General features: G+C 38.3%; 1 protein-coding gene across 2 annotated transcripts in view; it reads left to right on the forward strand.

The window, feature by feature from the left end:
• The window catches only part of SPTLC2 (serine palmitoyltransferase long chain base subunit 2), a 110,549-nt gene that overhangs the window by 15,090 nt on the left and 74,219 nt on the right, over nt 1-21,240 (forward strand). For both annotated transcript variants that reach the window (XM_041758800.1, XM_041758801.1), the window contains exon 2: nt 9,930-10,124. In XM_041758800.1, the coding sequence (XP_041614734.1) occupies nt 9,930-10,124 (195 nt within the window). The remainder of the gene's footprint in view (nt 1-9,929; nt 10,125-21,240) is intronic.

Genomic DNA, 21,240 nt, shown 5'->3' on the forward strand with positions numbered 1-21,240 from the left:
GCACCTAGGCCTCTGCTAGAATTTAATCTATCACACCATCCTATAGAGCTATCATAAGTTCCACTGGTTTTTCTTTTTCTTGCAGAGTTCTTCTTCTTCTTTCTTCTTTTTTCTTTCTTCTTCTTTTTAAGATTTTATTTATTTATCCATGAGTGACACAGAAAGAGAGGCAGAGACATAGGCAGAGGGAGAAGCAGGCTCCGTGTAGGGATCCCGACGTGGGACTCGATCCTGGAACTCCAGGGTCAGTCCCGGAGCCAAAGGCAGACGCTCGACCGCTGAGCCATCCAGGCATCCCTTGGCAGAGTTCTCTTGCCTGTGGCAAGCCCAGTTATGATCATTCATGCTCACATTCTCCAAATATGACCAGGAGAGAAAATGAGTAGTAATTTCAGCTCCCTAAGAAAAGTTTCTTCCCTCTCTGGGATTTTAGTTTATCTTGCCTTCTTTGCTTTGCATGGAAGACAGTTCTTCAGTGTCTTTATTTTATTTTATTTTTAAAAATATTTTATTTATTTATTCATGAGAGACAGAGAGAGAGAGAGGCAGAGACACAGGCAGAGGGAGAAGCAGGCCCCATGCAGGGAGCCCGATGTGGGACTTGATCCTGGGTCTCCAGGATCACGCCCTGGGCTGAAGGCAGCACCAAACCGCTGAGCCACCGGGGCTGCCCCTCTTCAGTGTCTTTAAAATTATTTCTTATTTTGAGTGATCTATGTTGTTTTATCTACTTCTGTAAAATTGATGGCTTGCCTCTACCTATTAATTTTAACCTAAAAGTGTTTAATTTTTTTTGTTTTTATTGCTGTAATTGTGACATAAAAATAAAGTTGTTCAGATGGTATAGAAATTATTTCTCTCCATGAAGTCTGAAGGTTGACTGGTTGCACTTGATAGGTTATGAGCTATCATCTTTGTTTTGTAATCTTTTAGGATGTTGTTTTTATTCACATTTCAGTCTTCAGCCACAGCTCCATTCCAAGCCACTGGCAGAAAGAGAAGCAGAAAGAGAAGCAGAAAGAGTGCAATTGCTGTTTTAAAGGCTGTAATTCAGCCTCAGTACCTGTCCCTTCTGTTCACTTTCTATTGGCCAGAATTGCATCATGTAGCTGGCTACCTAGATGCTGGAGAGATTGGGAAATGTAGACTCTAGCATGGACCTAGCTAAAACTGAGGGATTCTATTACTAAAGGGGTGATAGAATGTCCACAGAGAGCCAGTTAGCAGTCTCTGTCATAGTATGGTGTGAGGAAAAGCTCTAACCAGAGGTTGTTTTTTTTTTTTCTCAATAATTCATTTTTTAAAACTCTTGTATTAAATAATCTGTCACCCCCCTTGGTTTATGATTTTTCTACCATAGAAGAGTCTTGTTTAATGGTGATGAGCATGTTCTCCACAGTTAGGCAAAGTTAGCAGACAAATATTGTCTGAATTTTGATCTGTGGTCTTCTGTTGCCCTTTTAAATAATACTAGTTCTGATTTTTGTTTTCCTTTTTTGGCCTATAATCATGTGTATTAATGAGAACCTGGAAGGAACTTAGTTATAGTAAGCAGTGAGAATCTCATGTCCTTCAGTATAAGGAAGTACCACCTTATAATTTTGAACTAGGCAACCCTTATCCTAGAATAAAAGTGAAAAATATCCCAAATGCACTAACTTGGCAGAGTTGGGAACCATATTTAAAAGTTTTACTGAAGCTCTAAAAGTCTATAGGCCCTGTTAACATAAATACCCAGTTAGTAAGTGAACAAAAGAAGTTCTAAGAGATTTTAACATGGAATATGTATCTGTTAAATTTCTTTCATTTGAGGGGCTCCTAGGTGGCTCATTCATTTAAACATCTGACTTCAGCTTAGTCATGATCCTTAGGGTCCTGGGATGGAGCCCCAAGACAGGGCTTTGTGCTCAGCAGGGAATCTGCTTGTCCCTTTGTACTTCCCCCAACTTGTGCTCTCTCTGTCTCTCAAATAAATACATAAAATCTTTAAAGAAAAAAGAAATAAATTTCTTTCAGTTGATAGCAACAGAAACTGATTCTAACTAAACAAAAAGGTGAATTATTGCAAGGATGATAGGCATGCAAAAAATAAAGGAGAGAGTGGGGTGGAAATGATGAACAGTTTAGGAGAGTCAGACAGGAAATAGCACAGTACTTGGGACCTCAGCAACAGGAGTTCACGGACCTTTTCTCTGGGATATTAGAGGTTGCATGTGCTTCAGACTCTTAACCTATTGAAATCATAAAGCCCCATGAGATGGGGTTGTTAGGTTCATTTTAACATAGGTGCTTATCCCTGTGTCAGTCAGCCAGGATCCAGGAATAGAGTCCTACTGCACATATGTGACCACCAGGAGCCTACCCACCCCATGTATCAGAGATTATCCACAGAGAAGGGAAATTGATGCAAATCAGGTTGCTTCTCAGTTGGTGTCCACTACAGAAGCAGTGTGGAGGGCATGGTGTTGCAGGCCCAGAACACGTCAGAGGTGGAAGAGAGCGCAGATAAAGGAGAAGCATGTGTGGCAGAGCTGCTCTCATACTCAGATCTCTTGACTATTACATCTGTCTGTTATGCCATGATGCTTATCTGGAGATCGGGAAGTGCTGCAGAGGAGATGTGGGTGGCAAGGGAGAACGGTAACTCTGGGGCAGAATCTTACTGCCTGAGTGCACGGGAGGCCACTGAACTGAAAATGTGCCAGTGTGTATATGCTTGGGCATCTCCAGTTTTGAGTTTTCAATTAGGAAAATAGTAATTAGGAAAATATGTTTGCTTTACAACTAGCTTTGGAAGCACTTTTCAGTCCATCCCATATGAGATGCTTATTGACCAAACTGGAGAATTTATCCTGATTGCAAAAGGGGGGAGGACTCCCTATTTTTCAAAAGTTGCCTGTGGGAACAAAGAGGACACTTCTGGAAATAACACGTTCAGAGTGTGGCATAAGGTGTATCTAATTTAAACTCCTCAAATGTTACCAGTGATTTCTGAACTGCCAAATCCAGTGGCTTAACAGAGTAAGATAAACCATGCTCGGCCAACTATATGTTCAGGTGTGGAATAGCTTCTGTGACTGGGGCAAAGCTCCAAGCTATTTTCTTTAGTATGTGTGGTATGTAGTAGGGAGAGACTAGTACATTTCAGTAAAATTCCAAGAAAAAGCCTTTCAGCAGAACTAAGTTTAAGGAACAACAGAATATACCACTGGAAGTGAATGGGGTTCATTTAACAGAAATGGCGTGATGACAGTCCTTTGATTTGCCAAAGAATAATGGGTGGTCATACTGGACAATAACTTTTTTTTAAATGTTCCAAACTAACCACCAGGTGGACAGGTTCTGTCACACTATGGTCACATTGAGTGGAAATGTCTATTTGCTTATAAAATCATGTTTATGTGATTTTTGTATTCCTATCAGAAGTGTGTGCTTTTGTTTTGCACTTACTTCCCCATTATTGCATCGTTACATAGATACTTATGTTCTTTCATGGAATTCTCAAAACCTCTGCTCAGGATCATTCCATATATGTCAGTTTACAGTGTAATCAAAACTTACCCTTTTTTCTGTTCTGAAAGTAGAAAGTGCAACACATGATCTAGGACTTTTTTTTTTTTTTTTTTTTTGCTATAAAGACATTATTAGGACAATTGGCAAGTTGGTAAATATTAGTATTCTAAATATTAGTATTCTCTCAGTTTCCTGATTTTGATAATTGTTTCATAGTTAAGAGAAACATACTGAAGTATAAAGATATATCATAACTGCCCCTGATTCAAATGGTTCATGAAGAAAATTCTCTATCATTGTTTCTACACACACACACACACACACACACACACACACACAATTACTTTTTCCTTAACCAATTGAGAATAGGTTGTATACATGATTTCCCTTTACCTTTTGTCTTAGTCAGTTTGGGCTGCTATAACAAAATAACCACAGATGAGGTGGCATAAACAACCAATATTTGTCACAGTTCGGGAAGTCCAAGATCACTTTGCTGGAAGATTGAGTTCTTGGTGAGGGCATTCTTCCTGGCTTATAGATAGCCACTTTCTCATAGTGTGTTCACAGGGCCATTCTTCAGTGGAGATCTCTGCCTTCTCTTATGGGCACTAATCACTTTATGGGGCCCACCCTCATGACCTAATGTAAATCTAATTACCTCCCAAAGGCCCTGCTTTGAAATACCATCACACTGGAACTTTAGAGCTTCAATAAATGAATGATTGGGGGCGGGGGGGTGGGGAGACAAACATTCAGCCTATAACATTCTGCCCATGATCCCCCTAAAATCATGCTCTTCTTGGACACAAAATACATTCAGTCTACCTTAATGACTTCAAAAGTCTTAACTCATTCTGGCATCAGCTCTATAAAGTCTATATAGTCTGAAGTCTTATTTAAATATCATCTACAGGGGATCCCTGGGTGGCGCAGTGGTTCGGCGCTTGCCTTTGGCCCAGGGCGCGATCCTGGAGACCTGGGATCGAATCCCACGTCGGGCTCCCGGTGCATGGAGCCTGCTTCTCCCTCTGCCTGTGTCTCTGCCTCTCTCTCTCTCTGTGACTATCATAAATAAATAAAAAATTAAAAAAAAAAAATAAATATCATCTACATCTGATACGAGTGAAACTCAAGATACAATATAGCCTGAGACAGTTCCTCTCCAGCTGTGAGCTTGTGAAGCCATGTAAGTTTTGTGCATCCAAAATATTATGGTGGGACAGGCAGAGGACAGATATTCCCATTCCAAAAGGGAGAAATCAGAAAGAAGAAAGGGGTGATGGGTCCCAACCAAGTCCAAAATTTAACACGGCAAATTCCGTGAGCTCTTAAGGCTCAAGAATAATCCTTTTTGGTTTGATGCTATGCCGTCTGGATCCTTTGGGATGGGGATCGCTTTCCTCCACCCTCTATGCTTCAGGCTGCCTTTCCAAGGCACCTGTCTATTGATTCTATCTGAAGTGATGGTCCTGCCACCTTTGAAAGTGAGAAGGGTATCCTGATGATCTCTAGATTGTCTTTGGAATTACTCTTTCTTATCTTGAAAATAACACACATTCACAGCCAAATAGCTCTGTGGTCTAGCCTTGTAGGATCTAAGAATTCCTAATAGCCTGTATGTAGCACACAGTTTCAAGCATCAGGTGGTTCTACAAGACTTGTTATGAAATATATAGTAATCTCTTGCTCTCTTCTACTCTTTTTTCCATCTTCTTTTTGGTGTTTACCTCCACATTCTAAAGTGTTTATTTTTTCTTGACTTTTCACAGTGGACATTATTTATTATTGCCTTATTACTGTTAGAAGATTTGCACTCCTTCTAGGAGAGGATTCTTGTTGGAAAGATTGTGGCAAGAAGTTTGATGTGACTAGAAATATAACGGGTGTGGGGAGTGTCTTGGTGGCAGGGAGACCAGGCAGGAAGAGGAGGGTATTGCAATGGTCCAATGAAGGAAGAGGCACTGAGAGGTTTTTTTTTAAAAATTGATGAGTAACATATTCAGGTAAGTGCATAAAATATATCATGCTCCGTGACTTTTTACCTGTGTGTGTACTATGTCTCCAGTACCTGTCTCAAGATGTAGAACATTTCCAGCCTCCTTTAAATTCCTGGTGCCAAAAAATAAAAAATAAAATAAAAAATAAATTCCTGGTGCCCCAAAATGAGGTCTTGAACTAAGGCACAGAAATTCATTACTGGTTCTAGAATGAAGTCCAAAAATGAGGTGGGGTTAAAGATGACTCCAAACTTGGGAGACTGGGTAGACTGGGTGATGATGTTGCCAACCAGGTGGGTAATACAGGAAGATAATCTGGTTTTAATTAAGGGAGGAGTTAAGATGGTGAGAGAAGGTCAGCTTTAGACTTGTTGATTTGGGATGTCCAAATGGAACTTATAGGTGGCAAGCAGAAACGTAAATTTGGAGTTCTGAGGAAAATTTGGAATTGACGTGTAGATCTGTACACACTTACCAGCATTTACAGTCTGTTTGAGAGCTAGCAAATAGATGAAAAAATTCTCTAGAGAGGCTGTAGAGACCTGAGGTTATGATAAGAGGCATATGTTGCTTTTATTAACTGTGTTTTAGTCCAAATAGTGAATAAAATCAGTGAGAAAATTCAGTTTAAACATTTTTAAAACAAAATGATAAATGAAAATTCAGTAATGTGTGCTCTTTTAAAAATGAAAAATCAAATTGGTTCAGAGGGTTATAAGTAAGAAGTAGGCATTCTACCTCCATTCTGCTCCCCACTCTGATCTTTGTGTCTCCTTCCAGATGATTTTTAGTACATATGTGTTATGTTTATGGTTTTCTTGATTATACCTTTCCATTATTGCTTTAGTTAAGAGTCTTTTTTTCTGGATGTTTCATGTATGGTGGACAGCCTACAGGCATGTGAACCGAATGTCTTATTAGTTTGATTACCGCCCCCCCCTTCTTGTAATGTGTTTTGTGCTGATGTGCTTTTTAATCTTGACTGCAAAAAAATTTCTTTAGCCTTTTTTTCTTTTGCATTTTTTAAAAATTTTTATTTATTTATGATAGTCACAGAGAGAGAAAGAGAGAGGCAGAGACATAGGCAGAGGGAGAAGCAGGCTCCATGCACCGGGAGCCCGATGTGGGATTCAATCCCAGGTCTCCAGGATCGCACCCTGGGCCAAAGGCAGGCGCCAAACCGCTGCGCCACCCGGGGATCCCCTCTTTTGCATTTTCTTGAAAAAAAAATTACTTTTCAAGCTAACATATCTTGGTCTTTGGAGTATTTAAATATTCCCTTGATTAATAATACTAGCACCATTACACTCTTGTCTGTTTAATGTGAGCAAACTGACAACTTTTTTTTAACTTGGAGAGAATGATAAGCTAATATTTTTCTTGATTGCCTGGTTGACACTAATTCTTAGAATGAATGAAAGGCCTCTTAAGAGCCCTCTTGCTCGGTGAATCCAAGATATGAAATACACTGAAAGAGTTTGTAGCCTATGTTTTGTTTAGTGTTAATTAGATCTCCAATGTAGTTGAGTCAAAGGTATTATTATTATTACTTTTGGGTCAAAGGTATTAGATGTGGGTTCTAGAAATGTCCTACTATTAATTGTGTAATTACTCTAACTTGTTTAAGCCCTCTGTTACAGGGTACTTACTGTTGAAAGAGCAAAAAGCATACTGTGTATTTTCATTCATTCAACAAATACTTATTGAGCTCCTATAAGGTACCGCTTTCTGTGATACTAATAGTATTAAAAGGAAACATTATGAGTATTTACTATCTGTTAGCACTTAATACTATCCTGAGTGCTAGGTGTAGGATAATGAGCAAAGTAAGCCTGGTGCTTTCCCTTCTGGAACATTATACATGTATAAGATGGTGATACTATTATTTTTATTTGAATCATGTCAGAAATAAAATTTGGCATCAGTGGTTGAGTAACAAGTGATTTTCTTCTCTCTGAATTCTAAGACTTTGTCAACTATCAGATTTGCATATCAGTTGGCCTATACATTTCTCACCCTGAATGATCAGAGTCACCTGTGTTTTGACTGAGACTCTTTTCCAAAAGTTATTTCATAGTTGAGTCTCAGTTCCTTAAAATGCAATTAATTTAGAGTGACACTGCGAAAGAATCACAATATTTAAAAGCAAACTAATGATTTAACTTCCTCCTTCCTAGACAGTCCAGCCAACTATATGAAAATACTTGGTTGTGCTGGTTTGGGTGTGTCTCAGATCAAGGCGGATATCTTTTAAAGAGATCCACCCACAGCATTCCTGACATATAAATCTGTCACACGTTTGTTAGAAACTTAGAGCTCTGAAAATTGCCTTTTTATTAGTATGTTCTATTGAGAGAAAACAATTTCAGAGCTAAAGAGAGTTGGTTACTGGAATTAAATACAGTGTTCTTTTAGATAATGTTTTTTTTTTATAATAGTGTTTTAAAGAGATGATCAGAATATTATTTTTGTTGTGTTTTTAGTGTCTGATTTTGTTTTGTCCAGCTTAATAGCTTGTGTATATGCTGTATTGCTAATTTTTAAACAATCTCTCATCTTCAGTTATTGGCTCATTTCTAGCTATTCTGTTCTAAACACATTGCAGCCTTGCTCATGCATAAAAGTTTAAGTAGTAAACATTGATACAGACTTCTATTCCTTTGAGTAAGAAATTGTTGAAGACCTACATCAATTTTACAAATAGTTTTCAGGAGTTCTTTAGCTCATCAAATTGAAGCAGTGCCAACAGATTCCAAGTATCATGCCTATCTGAAAGAAACCCTTTCCTTTGTCAAGAATAACTTTCTTTTCCAGCTGTTCTAACTTGCAGTATTCAGGTAGCTTTCCCAAAAGTAATATTATTGGGATATAATATTAAAAAATATATTTAACTTTTGGATCAAGTTGTCTGAGAGGCCAGGAAGGAATCTTATTCTTTTGGGGCTTTTCATAACTCTAGTGCAGTGCTCAAATTGAAAATGTATTCCTAGTAAATTGTGAATGAGCATCCTCACTGCAGTTGGCTGTTTCAAAGTTAAGATTAAAGTTATTACACAAACTTCTCTGATGAGATTTTTCTATAAAACAAGATTTCCATTAAGATTGGCCAAAACATAGAGAGCTTTAAACTATGAGATCAAAAGTGCAGTATGGCTGTATATTCAGGTATCCGAAGGATGAAATCAGGGATAATCTTAGAGTGGAAATGGATACTTAAGGCAAGATGAAGGGGGACAGAACGATTTCATGACAGTTACTGATCACTCTTAACTGTTTTTCTTCTTATGTTGCATGCCACTTTCTACTTCTGTAGAGTGCTGGACCACTCTTACGCAAGCATTTTACTTTTGCGCATAATTTATTTGTGTTACCACAACAAAGGCTGTTAATAAACCACATATTTCCATGGGGCCTGGTGCTGGTTATTATTTGGCATACAAGGGCTGGTAGCTTTAAGACTATAGAGCAGGAAAAAAAAAACTGTATAGCAAAACAAATATTTTAGTTTATCCTAGGACTGATTCACTTTTGCTACTTCATTTGTAAGCTAATTTAATACTTCTCAAGATAGGCTTTTTTTTTTAATTCTATTTTTTTTTTTAAGATTTTTAAAATTTATTCATTCATGAGAGCCAGAGAGAGAGAGAGAGAGAGAGAGAGAGAGAGGCAGAGACACAGGCAGAGGGAGAAGCAGGCTCCACGCAGGGAGCCCGACGACGTGGGACTTGATCCTGGGACTCCAGGATCACACCCTGGGTTGAAGGCTGCACTAAACTGCTGAGCCACCCAGGCTGCACCCCCCCTTTTTTTAAAATTTTTTTTTTTTTGGCTTTTCTTCATTCATTTTTTTTTTTTTTCTTCATTCATTTTTTTATTTGCTTTATTAGAACAAAGGAAATTATATATTCTCCAACTATAGTGTTTCAGGATCTGTTTCATAAAACCAAATAATGATAGAAATGAATGTTAAGCATTGTTCTTAGGTATTTCCTTCTGTTTTTCTTTGCAGTTTATATAAAGTATAGATATAACTTATAATATTTCTTTTTCCTTTTTAAGATTATGTATTTATTTATTCATGAGAGACACAACGGCAGAGACAGAGGCAGAGGGAGAAGCAGGCTCCCTGTAGAGAGCCTGATGGGGAACTCCGGGATCACACCCTTAGCCTTCTTAGCCGAAGGCAGACACTCACCACTGAGCCCAGGCATCCCTAACTTAAAAGATTTCTGTGTTTTTGTTTTGTTTTATATAAGATTTCTGTTTTTTTTTTTTTTAATTATGCCTTGTTTAGATCTTAGTGGATTTTTTTGACTATTAGAGAATTCTGAAGTTATATACATCTGTTAGGAATTAGATTTTAAGTAGTAACCTTTTTCTTGGGATCGGAATAAATGTTTTTAACTTCCTTTTTAGATCCATCATGTTACACAAAATGGAGGACTTTACAAGAGACCATTTAATGAAGCTTTTGAAGAAACACCAATGCTGGTCGCTGTGCTTACTTATGTGGGATATGGTGTACTCACTCTCTTTGGATATCTTCGAGATTTCTTAAGGCATTGGAGAATTGAAAAGTGTCATCATGCAACAGAAAGAAAAGAACAACAGGTAATTATTAAGAGTCTTTGATTCTGTAAACGGAAGCCTTTTATAGACATTCTGGTATTCTCTCTTTTTTTTTTTTTAGAAATTTGGATACATCTTAAAATAAAAATATTCCAGATGCAGTTAAATGAAAGCATTTCACAAAGAAAGTGGAAAACAAGATTAAGGCATGGAGAAATCAAAGCATTTAACATACTTCTTTATTTTTTTATTTTTTAAAGATTTATTTATTTTAAAGATTTATTTATTGTGTGCTCATGCATGTGCACTGAGGAGAGGAGGGGCAGAGGGAGAGGGAGGAAGAGAATCTCAAGCAGACCCCCTGCTGAGCACAGAGCCCTTTGTGGGGGTTATTGGACTCTGTCCCAGGACCTGGAGGTCATGACCTGAGCCAAAACTAAGAGTTGGGCTGAGCCCAACTGAGCCACCCCGATGCCCCCACATTGAACATATTTCTAATTTAATTGTCACAAGAGTCTATTCCTGTTTGATGAATGAGAAAGCGAAAATTCACAAGTTAAAATAACATTTCCTGAGTTGCTTAGTGTCAGAGCTGGGATACAGACATGGGTCTGTCAAATGCCAGAAGCCATGTTCTTTATTTTGTGGTATTGTGCTATATCCTAAGTTCTGGCTCTGATCTTCTGAGAAGATAAAAAAAGTTCTGGAGAACTCATGATGTGTTTTATTATAGACGCATGATATATAGATGTTTGGCTCACAGATCAGCTCCTTTCCCCAAACAAGCCTGAAAACAAAATATGGCTGAGCTCTCTGTTCATGGAAAAAAAAAAAAAAGGCAAAAATCAGTCTTGTTTTAGTAATTATAAACAGAGATGGTAATAGTTGTCTTGGGGTGGGGGGGCGTGGAACCTCACTTCGCTTTTTTCTGTATACTCCTTTGCACCTCTAGAGTCTGTACAGTATACATTCTGTTCTCAAGAATAAATAAAATTATAGTGAAATGCCTGGTTTTTCTAAAAACAAACTTGTTTGTTCTTGGCATGTGAAGTATGGAGAGGTTATCTTTTAGCCCAAGGAATACACTAAAGAAGGGCTTCAGAAGTTTTTTTGGTCCATAATACCTCTCATTTTTGTGGGGTGTTAGAGAGGCAGGCTTGGTGGCAGTAAGGTCACCACTGAGAGAGGAGCCATTAGATACTGGAATGGATGGTGGTCCTATGGGAGAGAAGGGAGCATCTAGAAAACATGGGGAAAGAAAAGACCTTGTTCAAGGTCCTTTGCTAGAAAGCCAAAACCAGTCAGTGTGGGAATCAAAGATTCTGGTTCTTGGAGAACCCAGAATCCAGGCTCTCTTCTCTCTCATCTCAGCCATTCTGTACCCTTTCCAGCCCCAGCCCCAGCCCCAGCACCACAAGTTGGTCCTCTTTCTTATTGCCCTGAAATACCTACAAGCTGTCTCATCAAGAAGGTATTTCTTGAATACCAAACGCAAGCAAAGCCCTGTATTCAGAACTTGGTCCAGTAGGCCAAACTAGTTTTCATCATTGAAATTTTTTGCTTCTCTTATTTTTCTACCCTTGTACATCCCAAATAGACTCTGTGGCTAGAGTGTATCAACAGTATGTTGATTTTGTCATCTCTCAGGTATGGCTTACTTATTATAAGTTATAGGTTACTGTATGCTTATGGGGTTGTATGGAATTACAGTTACTGGTTTACAGGCCAGTCTTCCTGTCAGACTGAGTTGATGGTGGTTGTGACTGATGGGAACTAAAATTTTATTCACATATTCAAATTAGAAAATCCTTATTTATAGGGACCTCTCCTAGTGTGGACACACTGTAGAGACCTACTAACATGGGAAGGTGGGAGCCAGGGGTGCTAATTGTGATGTGGAGAGCATTCCTGGCTGAGGGGATAGTGTAGGCAAAGGCATTAGGGATGTTTGGGAGAACCTGGAATGTAGGTGTATGAAAGATTGTGTTTTGAATGTCAGATGAAGAAGTTTGGCAGGCAGTGAGGAGTCTGGGCAGTTTTTGAGCAGGGGTGTGACAGGAGAGTTTTCATAGCTGGTGTTCTGTCAAAGTGGGATGAAGAATGAATGAAACAATGGAGTTGCATCCAAATTACTTTATTAAAGAGTATGTTATGTCGGAACTTGTTTTATGCTTCCAGAAGGTGAATTGATTCCTGAGTTATTGGGGCTGCCTGTGTTCTTGACTTTTGTGTTCAAGTATGGAACATGGATTTTATTCTTAAGTAGCTTCTAAAGTTGTTGAGAAAACATAACTCTTCAAATCTAACAGGTCTTTGCAAAGCTCTCTACAGGTAAATAGTGTTTGAATTGTGGCAGATACAGAACTGAGTAGCATCTAGTTAATCAGGAAATAATTCTCGGAGGAAGTAATAGGAGGAAATATGTGGGATATTGGGGGATATTTGCTTCTACAGTTTGTTTAGAAGACTATTTTATTCAAATTCATTTCAATAGGATTTTCACAGTAGATAACATTAACAGTTAAGCCAGCTGAATTCTACCATTTTCTTATAAAAATTCAGCTTTCAGAGGGAAGGAAGCTCACTCAGTCTTGTGATAGAGCATGTTTGTTTTCTGTTGCTGGATTAAATGTAGTGAGAGGAATATGCAAATTTTAAGGTGTTACACTGGGAGAGATGAGGGAAAGTGCTTGCTTAGGATCATAAAATGCAAATATAATGTTGCCACTTCCTCATTTCACTGAATGAATGGTGTTTATAACCACATCCTTACTTTCTTCCTCATTCCATTATAAAAGAGAGTCCATTTTAACTATTTATGCTGGTTCTTCATATGTTGATTTGGGTAGAACTGAATCCCATGGTCCCACTATAAAGATAAATTAGGAGTGCCTGGTGGCTCAGTTTAAGTGCCTGCCTTTGGCTTTGTTCATGGTCCTGGGGTCCTGAACCCCCCCACCCCATCACATTGGGCTCCCTGTTCTGCAGGGGGTCTGCTTCTCTCTCTCCCTCTGCCCCTCCCCCCAACTCCAGCACTTGCGCTCTCTCTCAAATAAAATCTTTTAAGAAAATAAAGCTAACAATAAGTTAGCAAAAAATTTAAAAACTTAAAAAATAAAGATGAATTAGCCTGAGTTCTATGTAAATTGCAAAAAATTCTTTGAATTTTTTACTACTTGATCCTCTGTTATTAATGTTGTTTTGGATGAGAATGTTGTTTTTTCCAGTCTGTGGTCTGTTTCTTTTTTATGTGAGGTGAAACTAGTACTCCAGAAACATGTATGTGATTAGATAAAGCAAAAGGTTGAATTTAAAATGTTCTAATCTAGATAGGAAATAACTAGAAGTCTAAGGAGCAAATTATGGTATGTAGTTAGCATGCACTTACTAAGCTTAAAGTTTTGCCTCTACAGGTTTGTTCATGGTCCCATATTCAAAAATGGGAGGGGTAGGTTATTGGGAAGGGACATTATTTTATCCATCTCCTGATATGTTTAATTTTCAAGATACAAAAGAAGGAAACTGAAGTATATTAATAGGAATTTCTGGAAGGATTTTATTCTTAATCTCCTTCAAAAAGTAGTCTAAGAATATTCTGATTAATTGTCATTTTAGCAATATCTTTGGAAACTATTAATGTAGTACAGTTACTTGATACAGAAGCTGATGGATTATCAGTTGGTTTGTCTTTTTTAGTTCTGGGGATTTACAAAGAGCTCTATTTACCATTGTTTTGTGGTGTGTTTGGAGACCTGGACAGCAGACCTCTATTTTTTTAATAGCCTCATTGAGATATAATTTATATATCATAAAGGTCACCTGTTTAAAATGTATAATTCAATTGTTTTTAGTGTTACAGTTGGCCCTTGAAAAATGTGGAGGTTAGGGGTGCTGACCCCTTCCCCCATGCTGTTGAAAATTTGTATATAAGTTTTGACTCCCCTAAAACTTAACTAACATCCTGATTGACCTGAAGCCTTGCTGATAACATAAACAACACATATTTTTTAAGTTATATATATTATATACTGTATTCTTACAATAAAGCAAGCTAGAGAAAAGAAAATGTTATTGAGAAAATTATAAGGAAAATACATGTATAATAATGTAACTGTAGTTATTGGAAAAAAATCTATATGTAGGTGGATCTGCACAGTTCAAACATATGTTCAGGGTCAACTGTATTTTCTTTTTTTGTTTTTGTTTTTTTGAAGATTTTATTTGAGAGAGAGTTTGAGAGACAGAGCAGGAGCATGGTGAGGGACAGAAGCACGTTTCCCACTGAGCAGGACACCACCTCCCACCCTCACCCCCACTCCACCCTACCCATATGGGGCTGCATCCCAGGACCCCAGGATCATGACCTGAGTATAAGGCAGATGCTTAACCAACTGAGCCACCCAGACACCCCGGGTCAACAATATTTTCACGAGTGTGTACAACCAGCACCATAATCTAATTTTATAACATTTATATCACCTGAAAAAGAAACCCTATACCCATTATCAGTCAGTCATTACTCCCCCTCATCACCCTAGGCAACTACTACTCTACTCTCTGTCTCTAGATGTTTCATATAAACGGGATCATACAGAGTGTGATCTTTTGTGTCTGATACTTCTAATTTGGCATAATGTTTTGAGGTTTGTCCGCGTTATAGTAGATTTCAGTAATTCATTCCTTCTTAGTGCTGAATCATATTCCATTGCATAGAACAGTCATCTGTTGTTTTTTTTTTTTTTTTTAAGATTTCATTTATGTATTCATGAGAGACACAGAGAGAGGCAGAGACACAGGCAGAGGGAGAAGCAGGCTCCTCACATGGAACCCGATGTGGGACTCGATCTCCAAACTGAGATCACACCCTGAGCCAAAGGCAGACGCTCAACTGCTGAGCCACCCAGGCGTCCCTATTTTTATTTACTCTAGTGAGTTCTTACTGGTACAAAGTTGTATCCCAAATAAACCTTTTTAAAGAGTTTTATAGTAGATAACAACTATATCCTTTTGCACTGGTGACATAAGTAGATCTGCAAAAGTTTCCCTGTCATCTATGGGGCTTTGGGGCTTTTTTTGTTTGGAGCAACCGTGTAGCTTATTTTTAGCAAGACTTTGTTTTGGGCGGGGAGGGGCTTTTAAATCTTTAGGCTTCTATCTTTTCAGCTTTTCTATGCATTTAGCAATTTGGGTTATTATTATTATTGTTGTTATTATTATTATTTTTACTACTGAGAATATGTAAGTTTAAAGATGTGGTGCTCTGTCTGATATCCTAAGTCATTCCAAGTTTAAATTGAGTACCATTAGGGTCCTAAACTGGTAAACTGATTTAAAATATTTATCAAGGGACGCCTGGGTGGCTCAGCGGTTGAGCGGCTGCCTTTGGCCCAGGGCATGATTCTAGGATCTGGGATCGAGTCCCACATCGGGGTCCTCGCAGAGAGCCTGCTTCTCCCTCTGCTATGTTTCTGCCTGTCTCTCTCTCTCTCTCTCTCTCTCTCTGTGTGTGTGTGTGTCTCTCATGAGTAAATAAATAAAATCTTTAAAAAAAATAGAAATTTATTAAAAAAATAAAATGTTTATCAAAATGAAGAAATAAAGTTTAAAAAAATAATAGAATTTATAGGTTCTTTAAAAAAAAAGATTTATTTACTTATGATAGACATAGAGAGGCAGAGACACAGGAGGAGAGAGAAGTAGGCCCATGCTGGGAGCCTGACGTGGGACTCGATCCCGGGACTCCAGGATTGCGCCCTGGGCCAAAGGCAGATGCTAAACCGCTGAGCCACCCAGGGATCCCTGAATTTATGGATTCTTAAAGGCTACCCATAAACCCTCAACAGTTTTTAGACCCCCCCCCCCAAAAAAAAAAACAGTTCTTAGACCCCAGGTTAAGAAATTTTATTGATGTTTCCTTACAAGCTATCTTTTGTTTTTATATATGTTTCTTATGAAAGCATTTTGAAAATACCATGACAACTTTGGTAGTAAATAACTGAAAATGTAAAAAAGAGCAATTCGCTCTACTTAAATCTGGCCATCCGGTGGAGCTTGTTAGAGACAGCATGTGATGACTGGTCCGTACTCTTGCTCTTACTTACTACACATTCAGTTTTGACCATTGGGAGTCTGGTAAATCAGTTTTGCATCCATCTGTCCTGTACCAGATCATTCCCAGTAACATAGACATGTTTTTTTTTTTTTTTCCCATCTTGAAAACGAGCTTTCTCTTGATCCTTTCTCCTCCATCTACTGCTCTGTTTTTTTCTAACTTTTTTTTTTTTTTTAAAGTAAGGTCTATACCCACTGTGGGCTTGAACTCCCAACCCCAAGATCAGAGGTCCCATGTTCTACCGACTGAACCAGCCAGGAACCCCTCTTTCTTCCTCCTAGAGTAAAATTCTCTGATAGAGCTGCTTCTGGTGTCTTGCACCCCATTCTTTATTGAACTCACTCCAGTCAGGATTTTGCCCCTACCACTTCAACTAAAACAATTTTTCTCAGGATCACCCCTGACACCTGTGTTGCAAAATCTCATATTCCTTACTTGGTCTTTACTTTGTTTAGCCTGCCAGCAGCATTTGACACAATCGATCATTCTCCTTCTGGAAGCACTTTGCTTACTTAGTTTTCAGGCATTGTAATTGCCTGGTTTTTGTCCTGCCTCTGTTTTCTTTCATTCCCTCTTGCTAGATCCTTCTCATCAGCCCAACTTCTAAATGTTGATATGGATGTGACATTGGCTTCATCCTTAGTCCTCATTTCGTGTATACGCATTCCTTTGGGGATTTCATCCATTATCGTGGCTTTTGGTACCTCTGTATGCTGATAAGTTCCAAATTTATATCTTTAGCACTGACTTCCTCATTGAATTCTACATAACTGCCCATTTGACATCTCCACACAGGCATCTCAAACTTTACATGTCCAAAACTAAGCTGACGTTCATTGCCTCCTGACCAGCTGGCTAGCTTCCTGATCTCTATGGATGACAATTCTTTTCTGCCGTTGCTTAGGCTGAAAACCATAGTGATATCATTGACTCTTCTTTCTGTCACACACCATGTGTAACCCATCAGGAAATCAAGATTCAGCTACTTATCAACCTCCATTATCACCTAGACATCATCTCCTGCTTAGTGTCTTGCTCATCTGCTCCTGTCACACTGGCCTTTTGCCGATCCTTGAACACAAGTACACTCTTGCCCCACTGCTGTTGCACTGTTTACCTGTCAGATGGTCAAATGGAAAGTTCTCTCCCTTCCTTTTCCTTTATTCTACTCTGGCCACCCTAGCTAAATTTTAGTATGGCTCCGGCAGTTTATCTCCCCCTTCCTTATTTGATTTTTGTTTCCATTAGCATTTTTCACTGTTTAACATACCTTATATTTTATATATTTGTCTCATGTAATATCTGTCTCTTCCACCAAAATATAAATTCCACAAGGGCAGAGATTATTGTTATCTTTTTGTTTACTGTTATATGCCAAGTGCCTAGAACAGTGCTTTGCATTTATTAGACTTTCAGTAAATGTTTAAGTTAATAATATGAGGAGTGGTGGTAATAACAATGAGTGTTGAGTCTTTTGAATTTAAGTATTCATAGCATTGTGTATGTGTGTACACATATGCACATACACACAGATGACTCAGTTTAAGATCTAAGAAAACAGGGGATCCCTGGGTGGCTTGGCGGTTTGGCGCCTGCCTTTGACCCAGGGCGCGATTCTGAAGTCCCGGGATTGAATCCCACGTCGGGCTCCCGGCGTGGAGCCTGCTTCTCCCTCTGCCTGTGTCTCTGCCTTTCTCTCTCTCTCTCTCTCTCTCTCTCCCTGTGTCTATCATGAATAAATAAATAAATCTTAAAAAAAAAAATCTAAGAAAACAGCTGTCTTTAATTTTGAAATGTCATTACATGTCTTCAGTTTCAGTGATTGAGAGTTTTGAAGCATCCTGATCTTTGCCAGATACATAAGTACCTTAGCACCATCAGACAAAGTAGATTTTCTTGTGATCAGATCTTTACGCTAAGTAAATGGGATTCATATTGTTGAGTCAGGCACTCAACAAGCTGTGGCACATAAACCTTTCGGAAGAAATTGTAAGTCATGGAAATGTATGGGCATAGACTTTGGAATGAAAAGGCCTCGATCAGTTCCTGGCTCTGCCCCTGGCTTGTTCCTTAACTGGGAAAGCCATTTTGCCTTTCTGGAGTGGGAATAGTATCTTCTGTTAAGAAGGTGCAGGGATATTTATGAGCAGATATATGTAATGCTGGACATAAGTATCATAAGTACTCAAATGGGAACTCTTGCTGCTGTTGTGATTATCATCATATTTACACATCTATGTTGGGCCAGAATTGCTCTTAACAACCATGGACAATTGTTATAATAAAGTCAACTTCTCAAAGTGGTAGCACTCAGCCTTTTCCACTGTGATCCTTAAGTGTAGATTGGCACTAGAATAGGTGGTACCTATTTATTTTAAATAGTATAGAATGTTTTTTAAAAGACTCAACCTCAACCAATAAAGCATATTTATTGGCTAATTATTAAGCTCCAGACTACTTTTGGTAAGGTCTTCAATGATCCTGAATTAACAAATTCATGAATTTGAATTTTTCTGTTTGAGGCTACTGGTAGAAGTTACTTACCTAGGGACTTCACACTCAGCAGTCCAGGGTATAGTTTCAACTAGGTATTATTTTCTATTTATCATATATATCTGCTAGTATATGGGGTTTGTGGACAAGGTCTTCAGGAAACATGTGCATGAGGAGTACATCAGGTTCAAACAGTGCATGAAAGTTATTTGTATTTGACTCTATCATTGCCACTGACCCACCAGTTAAGTATATTTTGCCTGGGCAAGTATCCCTTTAGAGTGCTTGTTACATTGTATTGTAACTTCATTTGTGTGCCACTCCACTCCACTAAGAGATCTTGGGAGTGTAGAGGTTGTGTCTCACTCATTTTTATCCCCAGTGCCTGGAAAGGACAGCTCAGTAAATGTTTGTTCAGTGACTGAGCAAACAAGTAGTAGGTTGGCCTTGACTGAAACCAGTTTGCAGTGACTAAACTGTGGAGGAGGAGGAGGGGGGTGGGTATGTGGAGTGGGATGGGGGTCAGGGTGGGAAGGGGGAGGGTAGCAGTAGCGGGGGTGTCACAGTTTGCAGAGAGAACCCTCGTGTTCTTCATTATATCCCAGGTCTGGTAGAAGTATTTAGAAAAGAATATTTGAATGAAATAAATGAAGAGACAAGTCCTCTAGTATAACCCTAAGTCCTTGAAAATTTAAACTGTATATTTTTGGAAAAAGACACTCACCCTTGTTGCATAGAACTGGAACCCTGAATAGTGATCCCTTTCCATCCCCATTCTTACTTCATTGCTAATAAGCAGCAGGGAGTTTGGATAGCTGCCTTTCAGCTCTCTCCACCAAACCTTCTAACTGCAGTCATACTGGTACCCTGGCCATGAGTCCCTCTCTTCTGCCATTCCATCCCACCTGCTTTTTGATCTCTAACATTGCTCACTGTGGCAACTTCTCCATCACTCTGTGCAAGTCTGTTCCCATCTCAGGAACTTCCTTGTTCTCCCATTGTAACAATGAGCTGAGCTGATGAGTTGAGCTGCCAGCTCCCTGATGTTGGCAGTCTCTTGCAAAGACTGGAGCCCCTCTCTCCCTTCCCAGCCACACCACTAGGTCACTGGTTCCCCAGAACTCTACCTAACTTTAGCCTGCAGCCTTTTTTCGATATTGGGGTTTGGTAAGACTTCTGGTAGGTGGGACCAGACTCGTGTTTTCTGATGTTTATATAATGTATACAAAAATAATACTCTTTGTTGCTACGAAAAATTTGTGATGGAGCCTTTCTCTTGGGGGTTTAAGTTAATACCTTTAATATTAATGTGCAGTATTAGAAAAGTTATAAAGAAATAAAATTAAGAAGAGTTAGTACTCTTTACCCTATTTGATATTAATAAAAAAGGATTGGTGACAACTGTTTTGGGTTTTTTTTGTTTTTGTTTTTGTTTGCTTTTTTCCTTTAGGCAAAGAAATGCATGGTGAATAGTAGCTAAGGAAAAGTCCCAAATTAGAATTTAGATGTCTTTGTTCTAGTTTTCATTCATTTGATATTCTTGTTAGAAGTGGAGACTATCAAAAAGGACACACCAGTTAAGTAGTAAGTTTCCAGTTGATAGACATATTATTTATGGATAATTTCTCTTAAGGAAATGTAAATGTTAGAATCAGTTGTGAGAAGAGGGTGTCAGGTGCTGCACATTCCTAAGAGTACTTTCTGACTTTGCTCAGCTTGATGTAAGATTTTATCTACTGTGAGGCTTATTTAGTAGAGTCCAATGACATAGAATGTTATTAATTATAAAATTTTATGAAGTCTTATTTAGCAATGAAAGTCTTTCAAAATAAGGCTTAAACTTGAATGTTTCTGATTAGCTTATTTAACGTAAGTCCAGATCTCAGGGCTAGAAGTTTGGCAGTTTGCTAACTATAGTAAAACTATAGTAGTTTTCTTTTTGTTTGGTTTACCCCTTATCTTCAGGAGTCGAGTTCTAATGTGGTCTGATCGTGTTCTGAGCAGTGGTCATATTACATGGGACATGACATTATGCATTCATTTTAGCTCCACCCAGGCTTTTTTATAGACTTAAATTTAGTGTAACTTATTTCACAGAAGAAGAGAGGGCTTTAAGTCCCTAGTCATGAGAATTCATCATAAGAATTTTTTTTTTTTTTAACTCCCATCCAAGGAAAGAAACCTGAGATAGGTGTCTTTCTATATAAGCTGTCTTTTAGTATTTCTTGTTTATCATTTTTCTCTGGATGTTTTTCACTTTGATCTTTAAAAATATGCAGTAGATGGAATTTTAATTTCAGAATTATTTTTCTTATTTGAAACTGGAATTACAGTGTTTTTTAATGGCATTTCCCAATATATTACTTGGGAGGCAGAAGAGAAGTCCTTTTGAGGTTATTGGGAAGGAAAATCATTTAAATGACAGAATTGTACAACTAAGTTTTATTTTTATGAGGCCCACTTTTTAAGTTAATTTTTTTGGTTTTATATTCATGTAGTCAGATAGTTATTTACAACCATTTCATATAGGTTAACTGTCAGGGCCAAGTGATG

Source organism: Vulpes lagopus, chromosome 6 (genome assembly GCF_018345385.1).
Source record: "Vulpes lagopus strain Blue_001 chromosome 6, ASM1834538v1, whole genome shotgun sequence".
Lineage (NCBI taxonomy): Eukaryota > Metazoa > Chordata > Mammalia > Carnivora > Canidae > Vulpes > Vulpes lagopus.